This window comes from Stegastes partitus, unplaced genomic scaffold (genome assembly GCF_000690725.1).
Source record: "Stegastes partitus isolate 25-593 unplaced genomic scaffold, Stegastes_partitus-1.0.2 Scaffold15, whole genome shotgun sequence".
Taxonomy (NCBI): Eukaryota; Metazoa; Chordata; class Actinopteri; family Pomacentridae; genus Stegastes; species Stegastes partitus.
In genome coordinates this window covers 1,708,221-1,719,249 of record NW_007577746.1, presented here as the reverse complement: position 1 = coordinate 1,719,249, position 11,029 = coordinate 1,708,221, and the positions used below count along the sequence as shown (strand labels likewise).

Sequence of the window (11,029 nt, the reverse complement as noted above, 5' to 3'; positions counted from 1 at the left end):
ACAGTTTTTAGCTTTGAGAAATCGTGCAATTTTGACAAGTGGTAAAAATTCCACATGCATTTTCATAACCCAATGGGTTTTGGGGTTCAGAGGGTTAAAGGAAGGGGGGGAAGTGGATTACCTTTGTGAAAAAAGTAATATTTTTGACTATGCAGAACAGCCATGTGGTTTGTTAAAAATAAGCAGCCACAAGGTGACTGAATATAGGAGCTGTATTACAAAGGTTACAATTCACCTTAGTTGCTTTAGGAGGGAATGTCCCAATGTACACCAGCATGAAGAGAAGTTTTTACATGATCAGATAAATAAGTTTCTGAGGGACAATGTGGTGAAAGTGAGACAATCTTCCAGGACACAGGTGAACATTTAAACCCACAGTTTTTATTTGGATTCTAAAAACTATATCGACATGATTGACAACATAACCCGGCTCAGAAGGTAATTTCTATTTAAAAAAAAACAAAAACAAAAAAACCCCAAATAAATAAAAATGTCATATTGTTGTGGTTAATGTAGCAATTGTGTGTTGTAGAGCGTTACCACGGAGAGATGAGTAAACTTGAGTGAAAAGGTGAGCTGAGGCCGACTGAACATAGACTGCAGTCAAAACAAGGACACACTGAGCGTTTCCCACAGGCTGGTTCTGACTGCTGCAGAGACTCCTGCTGTCGCTTCGGTCCATCTGGTCCTCGGCGGAAGATTATTTTAAGGAGCACAAGGTCACCTGAGTCTTAACTGCGTGTGAACGCAATGTTGTACTTTTTAGTTTTGTTGGTCAGCTGACCTGCGGAACAGAGCAGTGGTGCTGCTGTGAACAGAGTGAGGGTTTAACATTATCAGCATGCTTATAAGTCCACACACAGTCAGCTACTGTCAGGAAATCCTGACTATAACAGTAACAGCTGTATTCTATTTTATTAGAAAAACACTGAAAAATTATTCACAGGAACAGTTAAGTTGCTTCCCTCTGAGATAAGTGAGCAAGAAATGGGAGTATTTACTAGTTTTCTTTACCAGTAAATCAAATAACTCAATTAATTCAGAAAACTTTTGATAAACTATGACGTCAACATGTAGGCCTGTTAGTACACTGTGACTGTGTCAGGAGGAAAACACCTGAAACTTTAAACCACTCAATGCATCTTTATCCTGTTTTTCAGCAGTTAATCACACTATAGCCCAAAGAATTAACATTTCTGTATCTCGTCACTGACTATTTACTGGACCCAGATGGAGTGTGCTGAGCCAACATCAGGCCAGTCAGCAGAACCCAGCACCAGGAACACTTCACATGTCTGACATTTATTTAGACTGTAATCTACATCCAGAACATCCCACCACTGTGTGTGAGCAACACAGTAAAATCCAACCGACCTTTAAAAAGCAGCCCTCTGCCACTAACACACCATTTCCACTTTTGCATTAATGGTTTGTGTTGTGTAAGGACAACTGTGTTTACAAAAAAGAAAAGAAGACATCAAGGGTTTACTTGTACATTTTCAAAAAAACAACAACAACAAAAAAGCATTAGTCACATTAATAAAGAAATAAACAAATGGCACATTGAATTCCTAATTTAAAAATAAAGTGGTGTTTGAGGAACTTTTTTTACTGAGGAGACAAGTTAAATAAATTACTACCATAAACGTTACATACAAATCTGGAGTAGTATATACAAAGGAGTTATTAGACAAAAAAAATCTACAATTTCAAATTTTATGTTCAAAGACAGCAGTAGAACCGTATTTTACAGAGCAGGTTTGTGTTAACACATGTGGGTCAGAGTGGTTCGTGTGAGTGGAGAAGTGGGGGGCACTCGGACAAACCACTGACATTAAACAAGTGACCTGAAGTTTGAAACCTTCTAGCTAAACATACTGATCCTCTAGAACTAGCAGGCGTAGACTCGTCTATGTACAAGCCGGTGCTGCATCTGAAACAGCCCCTCCGTCAGATTCACGTCTGAGACCCAGAGCGAGTGGACGTGGTGGAACCTGGTACGTCATTAAAGGAAAACTGTGGCATTTTTAAAACTCTTGTCATGTTCGTGTTTCCTCTCTGACAAATGGCTCAGGATTAACTTGCACTCATCACCATGCTCTCCCAATAATGGTCATGTTTTAGAAGAAATGAAAGAGTTCCTTCACGGGTTGAGGAAATTCTACTGTTAAATCAGTCTTACTTAGGTCAGACTCACACTGCAGGAGTTTTGAAACTCTAAGAGATTTTGTAATCAGATTGCATCAGACACATGAGGAGAAACTTCACAGGTTTCCTGCTCTAATCTCAGATTGCACACTACAACAGTACATCACAAACTACAGGATACTGAGGCTACTGGGCCAGAGGGAACAATCAGGGAGCAGAGCAGCACCTCCTGAGATCTCATGGGGAAGCAGATGGAAATAAAATGGAGTCTGTGGAACAACAACTTGCTGTAACGGTAATAATAATTAGCAGCGAGATAAAACAAATGCAGAGGGCTAAATGGTTTGGGAGATGTGGTCAACGTAGTTGTTCTGTTTTTCAGTTTTGTAGCTCCTTGCACTTCTGTAACAATCTAACCATCCTGATTTTAGCTTAGAAATATCAGACATGTTTGCCCTGATAAGCCTGAGCAGTTCAGGAGGTTTCAGACTGATCTGTGAACCCCTCACATTACTGGGTAATCAGGTCCTGATTTATCCTCTGACTGTTGGGAGGGGTGAAACGGAATGAATCAGCTCAGAAACTCCTGCAGTGAGTCCAGCTTCAGGGATTAGCTACACAACAAAGCATTGTCAACATGCTCCAGTAATACTGTTTTTCTTAGCCTGTGAAAAGTTTTGGAAATGCTTGTTTTACAAGACATCAGGACAAACAGAGCAAATCTCCTGATAGATTTTTCGAAGTCATTTGAAAGGCTTGCCAGAGCCCAAACAAACAGACTGTGGCTCCATGGATTCGCTACGGCAGCTAACCAGACGAGCTACCTGTTCGTTTGCACACCAGTTTGTTTGCATGTGTCTGGCAGCAGCAGTCCATCAAGCAGCTCTCCAGCAGAATCTGGTCAGCTCATCAAACTGGCTTGCATTTAGCAACAGTAGCTAAACATGAGTTCAACATGAGTTCAATAGAGAAGCATTTAAATTGATCTGTGTGTTAGGAACGCTTTGGCTGGTTGACGCTGCTGTGCACTAAGGGATCAATCAATTACCAGATTGGCCACATTACAGTGATCAATGATTACTGATAATTGGTATCTGTCCTGATACTGTCAGTCGACCCCTAGAATACTCCTCAGTAGCAGTCAGAGAAGCTGAAAGTGAATCTAGCAGAGTCCACAGTCAGAACAGGCACAAATATGAAACTACAGCTCAAAAATAGCAGAATTTTTCTTTAACAAACATCCTGTTTCCAACGCTCGGTACACTGTGGCGAGTCCATGCCCATCCCTTACAACTGTCGCATGCCATAATATCACTGTTTATTAGTATCCCTCTTGTAAACCTTCCAGATCTCCTTCTCTAGATTGTTTTATGACATCACTACTAAAATAAATCCCTCCTTTTTCCTTCGGCATCCCTTAAAAGTCTGAAGTGAAGAAATATGAGCTGTTAATAGTGGCTGGTTAAAATTGTGGCTGCAGCGTAGAGTTTAGCTTAGTGAGGGAAGTTTCATCTACTTTGTAAACACTCTCAGTGAAGGTTCACCGACACTCTCAATACCTGACGGGCTCTAATCTCCCACCGGCTCTCCTGGTTTGAGCTCTACGAATGGTTCATGGCTTTCACAGTATGTCGCCACCTGCTGAGGACAGCTGATGAGCGTTGATCTCTTTCTGGAACAAATTTGAGATTTTGGAAAAGGAAAATAAAAAGAAAATCCTTCATGAAGCGTTGATGAGCCCCCCCTCCCCCTACATGCTCCTCCTCCTCTGCATTCACTGAGTGGGCTCCATCAGGCAGTGAGAGGCCTCAAAGGACCTCTTGTTCCTCGAGGCTCGTTTGGTCCGTCGACCCACCAGTCAGTCTTTTACATCCTTCTTAAGGAGCAAGTCTCACGAGTTCTGTAGGCAGCCGGGCCGACTGCAGCTCCTCCATCATTCCTCCCCAAAGTGTTGTTTATGGTGAGCAGGGTTAGTAGTAGGGGCAGCGGGTAGAGGTTTACAGGTGGAGGGTCTGGAAGGATCTTCATGCTGGTCTGAGCTGCAGGACGCCTCACAGAAACGCAACAACGTGCTTTAATATGCATCGTTTTTGTGCATACAGACATCCAGCGCACATAGTGGTCAGACTGTCAGGGAGGTGAGAGGCTGCAGCTATGACAGCGAGTGGTTCTTCTGGGACGTTTTATTTCTTTTTTTCTTTTTCATTATTTTATTTTTTTTATAACAAAAACACTGAAACGTTGTGACGCAGGGTTATTAGTTCAACACTAGAGAACAGAACAGAGCTTTAGTGGTGAAAGGCCCCTACTCCTCCCTGTTCTGCTGGGACTGGCCAGCAAAAATGTCCGTCAGGTGCCGCAGAACTGCTCATTCGTTCAAGGTTGCTTTTAATCCTGAAAGAGTCCCGCCTTGTCTTTAGGCATCTGACAGGCAGCTCTGAACACTGTCCATCCACAGCTGTGCGTTCAGGCTGTCCTGGGCACAGAAGTTGTACACTCGTTTGGTCGTCTTGAGCTGAAAGAACAGAAAAACAAGTAAACTACAGTTACCGGTAACAGGACGGTTGACATTAAAGATGGGAAGCGTCAAGTTTTGGTTCAATGTCAAGAATCGTTCACTGCATGTACAGCATGAAATGACTTATTCATCCACTTTGAGAATCATTTTAAGTTTTTTTATTGAACCAACAGTTTGTCAACTGTGACTATTTTATCCTCTTTTTGGTTTTAGATCCTAAAAAAAAGTATATTTAGAATTTTCTAAGACAACAATATGCAACTGAAAGACATAATTGTGATTTCTAGGTAAAATCTAATAAGTAAAACAAAGCCATCATATTAATCATATATATCAGGACTTTATGACAGCTACAATATATTCAACTTGATGAATAGAAGTAGAGTCGACTGTCTGAGGTGAAGAGGCTGTGATTTACAGTCTAATGTCCACATGGTCACACTCCAGTCAATTTAGCTGGTTTCATTAGTTAACGCTTTCCTGAAAATATATCTATGGGGTGACCCAAACATTCTGAGACTGTCCGTGGTGCACATACATGGAAGGTGACGCTCACATGTGAAAGCAGTAACTCACGAGTCACAAGGAGACCATGCTACACTGCATTTGTGTTCCATGTGTTTCTGTGACCACTGGTCCGTGCACATCTGTGATTTCTCCACAAACTTTCAGAGAGCAAACATCACATTCTGTGTCAGTCAGCTGGATGATCCAACCTTCATATGGAGGATCATCACGACAATGAGAGGTGGGCCTGCAGCTACCACAAGAGAAGGAAGTGAAAGAGCTGCAGTTTCCAAGACTGGAGAAGGAACGATATTCGTGAGGTTGTTCATCCTAAAAAGACTGTCAGCACAAAGTTCTGCTGTGACATCCTGAAGTGTCTGCGGGACAATATGAAATGAAATGAAATGAAATGAAAAATACTTTATTCATCCCAGAAGGGAAATTCAATCCTGTAAAAGCTCACCTTTCTTTTTTTTTTTTTTTTTTTTTTAAATCAATATAACATATATTATATACAACAATAATAATTATTCAGTCAGTTGGATTTGTTTTTTAAAGTGATGGCTGTTGGCAGGAAGGAACTCCTGTATCTCTCCGTTCTACAGTGAAGTTGACGCAGCCTCCCACTAAACACACTCTGTTGGTTCTTCACTGTGTTGTGGAGAGGGTGAGAAGAATCCTCCATCATCTTCATCATCTTGTGCAGCATTCTTTTTTGAACAATCAGCTCCAGTGGTTCCAGAGTTATCCCCAGCACAGAACCAGCTTTCTTGATCAGCTTGTTTAGCTTCTTTAAGTCTCTGGTTCTGATGCTACTGCCCCAGCAGATGGCTGCAAAGCTGATTGCACTTTCCACAACAGACTTATAGAAGATCTGCAACATCTTGGTGCAGACACTGAATGATCTCAGCTTCCTTAAGAAGTAGAGTCTGCTCTGACCTTTCTTGTAGATGTAGTCAGTGTTGCATTTCCAGTCTAGTCTGTTGTCCAGCTGAACTCCAAGATATTTGTAATTCTCCACCACCTCCACCTCCTCTCCCAGGATGTAGACAAGACTATGCTGCTTATTCTTGCTCCTCCTGAAGTCAACAATCATCTCTTTAGTCTTGCTGGTATTTAAGATGAGGTGATTGTTACCACACCATTTCACAAACTGACTGACCAGTTCCCTGTACTCAGCTTCTTGTCCATCACTGATACACCCCACAACTGCAGAGTCATCAGAGTACTTCTGCAGATGACAGGACTCAGAGTTGTACTGGAACTCTGAGGTGTACAGTGTGAAGAGGAATGGTGAGAGTACAGTTCCTTGTGGTGCTCCAGTGCTGCTGACTACCATCTCAGACACACAACCTTTCAGTCTTACAAACTGTGGTCTGTTTGTTAGGTAGTCATAAATCCAAGTGGTTGTGGAAGGATCCACCTGGAAGTTATGGAGCTTCTCACATAGTAAAGCAGGCTGAATAGTATTGAAGGCACTTGAGAAATCAAAGAACATGACCCTCAAAGTGCTGCCTGACTGGTCCAGATGAGAGTGGGCTCTCTGAAGCAGGTAGATGATATATTCAGTAATAATAATATTATAATATTATAATAATAATATTAATATAATATAATAATTTATATTATAAAATATAATAATATAATAATATTCAGCACAAACGACCTGAATTGTGGTGTCATGGCAAACAGACACTATTTAAATTAAGAAACTGCTTTTGCTTTTGGCCACAACAACACCAATGGAGTTGATCCATCCACTCTGCTTCCTACATTTGGCTCCCTGTGACTTTTCCCTCTTGCCATAAATGAAAGTCAAGTTGAAGGGAGCGTTCCGGGAGCACTGTGAGCGGTGTATGACTGCACCAGGAGGCTACTTCGGTGGTGACAGCGGCCATATTTAAATCTGGATTTTGAATTTATTTTTATTCTTTGTGAAGTAATAATAAAAGCCAACTTCAAAAGCTTTTTAATTCTGACACTGGGATGCGAGAGAAACCAGCTTGGAATAATGTGTTTGTGCTGCCAAGCTGGTTATACATGACATGTCGGCGAACTCACATCAAAGAAGGCTTTCTCCTCAATGTTTTTCGGCGCTCCCATGGCAGGTGTTCCTGCTGTGACAGACTCCACGTCGGCAAGCTCGATCACCCCTTTACACTCCTTGTCCTGTCTGGTTTCGTAGTATCTCAGCTGGGTACGGAGACACATTGTGAGACCGAGGTACAGACGAAAGACTCAAACCAAACAGGATTCTGATGGGAATAGTTTAAGCCAATAAAGAGGTTTCACTTTAAAACAAACCAACTCTTACCTGATGTTTGGTCTTATCCAGCACAAACCATCGTGGTTTCCATGGTTTCAACAGCGCCCCTTTCTTGAACAGAATACCTTCAAAACTCCTGGTGAGAGAAGAACAGAACACAAGTGAAGACATGTTTGGAGGATTTATCGGACACTATGACACTTCTGAGGTATGACAGTCTTTTCTGAATGTGTTGGCCCACAGTCTGACTGATCACCTTAAATGTCACATAATCTTCAAACATCAGACTATCTCTGGCAAACTACTGCTGTTTTGGTGAAAACAAGCAGAGCTGCACTGTTCTCCCAGCTCTGCTGCCTTCCGTCACAGACGGTCTGCCGTCACAGCAGCAGAGCTGGGAGTCGTGGTGTTTTTCTCAAGGACACTACAGCAGGGTGGGCTGTTAAAACATTACAAATTCCTCCTGTAAGTGCCCACAGAAGTGGGTACAGACCTGTTCTCGCTCTCCGAGCTCTGGAACTGGCTATACAGCGTGCTGGTGCTCGGCCGGCCGGCGACAGGCGTGGAGGTGGCACTAGCCTCACAGTCCAGAGCCAGGTTGATGGAGGACCCCACACCGCTCTCCTGCAGGTAGACGCCCTGAGAACGCCGCTGGTGGCTTAGGTTGGACGACATCAGCAGGGAGCTGGAGAAAGACGGCTGTGGAGGAATCATAGAAAACAATCAGACAGAGGCAGTAGTATCGGCATGTGATGGGTGAAATCAGTCTTGACTTTCAGAACTCACTTAAATGGATCTACAGTCAGTTGTGAAAATACTTCAAGTCTGATGGCAAAACCAGACACCAGTCTCACTGTTACATCGTGCTCATATCAAACACATCTGGGCAAGTTTCTTTATGTACCATAATGAACACAATTAAAGACAAGCTCTCTTCAATCTCAGGATTTTTCACATAAATGCAAATGGTTTATTTTTGGAAGTAGTTTGAACACGACATGTAGAATAAGTGATTCTGATAAAATATTCCAATTTTAAGCTTGGACTTGGTTAGTTTTCATAACAGAACTGCAGCTCACACATGATACGTTCAAGAACTGTTGGGAAAGCAAAAAATGAGACAATTCTTTCTGTTTTAGTCTCTGGCTCAGTTTCTTGCGATACTTCAAAGATTACATACGTTTCAAATCAGCCAGCAGGTTTTTAGGTTTAGAGTCAGCAGCAAACAAAAGCTGCAGGACTTGTATAGGAAACATGTGAACAGCAAAGTCTGTGACATTGATTCCTTACGTGCATTCTACTGTTTTACCACAAGATGTCGACGCAAAACATTTTCGACAAATGCATCTCCATATTTACAGACCTCATGGTGCAAATATGCTCAACATTATTTTTTTTTCACATTTCTATGCTGACAATGCTTTTGAGTCACATAACTCCAGCTTGAGTTTTTTGAAATAACCGAGTATATGTGACAGTTAATATGAGGAAGGCTTGAAATTCCTAACTGCACAAGAAGGAGTCAGTTAACAGAGCTGAAAATGTACAGTTCTACAGCTACAAAACAGAAAGATTTTTTTTGTTAGTGGAAATTAATCCAGGGTCTTACCTTGCTCTCCAGTTTGGTTTCAGTCCTCTGCGTGGTCTTGATTTTATCCCATGTGTCCTTCCACTTCTCCGACGTCTGTCCAAGCTCAGCCTCCAGATTCTGCAGGTCCTGCAGCAGCTTGGTGATGGCGTCAGGCACTGCCTTACTCAGGCTGTCGTAACATGGCCACACGATGCGCCGCTGCGATTTAGGGCCAGTGGTTTCAGGTTTCTCAGTCGTCTCCTCTGCTATGCGTTCCTGCCGGCCCCTCAGCTCCCAGTCGTAGGACGGCCCCTCCGACAGAGTCTCCTCCATGTAGAAGTCCCACACCTTCAGGTTGGAGATGAAGGTGTACGGTCGCAGCACCTGGAACACAAAAGCTCACTTTAACGCGAGTCAACTTCATCACTAGAATTACTCAAATACATCCATTATAGACTTTATCTAGTCTTCCAGGTGCTGCAGTCAGTCTGTGGTGATCACTTTGACACCACATTTCATGCCAAAGTTTCTTAGAACTCTGTCCTGACTGATCAAAGCAGCTGCTGCATGACTCTGTAGTGCTCTCACCTCGTCGTCTTCAGGAGCGAACATGTAGTTGTAGAAGATGGGTGTTTTCTTGTTGAGTCTGTCGATGTAATCCCACACAGACTTGCACACCTGAGGACTCTTCCTCTCTCCTTTCTCCTCATACAGCACTCCTGCACACAGAGTGATCATCAGGAACTTAGAACTCTACCATGACCTGGTGAATAAACTCACAACACCGACAGCCTCTGCTTACCCAGCTCAATGCGTTCGTAGTCCGAGTCAAGCAGGAACGTGCGGAAGCGATTGGACACATAGTGGTAGGCCAAGAACTTCAGGTAGTACTGACTGAACTCAAACTCCATGGGGAACTGGAGGTGGATCTGAGGGTGGAGGGACAGACACAGTTAACAGTTGAACAAGAAGAAATTTGAAATGTTGGTGCTCCCTTAGCAAAATCCCTATTTGAAATAAATGCAATGTTTCATGTTTCCTGTTTTTATCACATCTCGCTGGTTGAGTGCTGGTGAGACTGATGCGCATGCTGACAGGCAATTTAAACTGGAGAGTGTAACCCAGGTGAGCGTTCCTAAGCTACAGTTTGCCCACGTTCCCTAAATGCCTCAATGTGCAGACTACTAGATGCTCTAAGTAACTGATGCTGGCTGAAAGTCTAAGATGCATTACTAGACACTACAATGAGCCAAGGTTCCATAAATGCCTCACACACCTCAGTAGATGCTACTGGACAGCAGTGCACAGTTAGCCCAGGCAGATGTCTGACCAAAAACTGGTTAGAAAAGACTGAAATACGGTGTTCTGATGTCAAACTGATCTCAGTTGGAACCGAGTCGAGTGACTGTATGTACCTGGTCAGGCCGCCCAAAGACTGTCAGGCACACCAGTGGAACCAATGAAAATTTGAAGTTGTACTTCACAGATTTTTGGTCACACTCTGGACTCCTTTTATATACACTATATATTAGAATTGTCACAACATCAGATTTTCACTACAAGATTGTTGTGGCAAAATGGAATCATGATCATGATTTTACTGTGATCCTATTAACCAGGACAACAGAGGTCAGCTGGTTTTCCTGCTCAGAGCGTCTCAGCAGTTTTGGATGAGGGAACACTCAAGCTAAGCAAAGAGTTGACTAACCAACTGGGGGGCTGGATGGATACTTTAAAATGTTCACTTCACTTTAAATGTAAGCAGATGCTACGCAACCATGTTAATAGCTGTCTACACAAGCAGCATCACAGCTCACATTTGACCTCCTTCTATACGCCTTTAAGCACTACGTAAAGCATATTTTTACACTTGAAGTGTAAATCCTGTATTTTACATGCATAACAACAGTGACTGTTAAGCTTTTCCAACAGCACACAGTACTGCAGCTTAAAATAACAAAATGGAGTAATCAAAAAAAACAAACAAAAACACACACACACACACACACACACACACACA

At 42.6% G+C, this 11,029-nt stretch overlaps 1 protein-coding gene across 6 annotated transcripts in view; it reads right to left on the bottom strand.

Moving 5' to 3' along the window:
- Positions 1-361: 361 nt before the first annotated feature.
- sbf1 (SET binding factor 1) overlaps positions 362-11,029 on the bottom strand; it is a 74,738-nt gene continuing 64,070 nt past the window's right edge. For all 6 annotated transcript variants that reach the window (XM_008290476.1, XM_008290502.1, XM_008290485.1 and 3 more), the window contains 7 exons: positions 9,812-9,938; positions 9,598-9,728; positions 9,049-9,393; positions 7,933-8,138; positions 7,488-7,575; positions 7,235-7,366; positions 362-4,663 (listed from right to left, as the gene is read on the bottom strand). In XM_008290476.1, the coding sequence (XP_008288698.1) occupies positions 4,565-4,663; positions 7,235-7,366; positions 7,488-7,575; positions 7,933-8,138; positions 9,049-9,393; positions 9,598-9,728; positions 9,812-9,938 (1,128 nt within the window). In that variant the 3' untranslated portion in view covers positions 362-4,564. The remainder of the gene's footprint in view (positions 4,664-7,234; positions 7,367-7,487; positions 7,576-7,932; positions 8,139-9,048; positions 9,394-9,597; positions 9,729-9,811; positions 9,939-11,029) is intronic.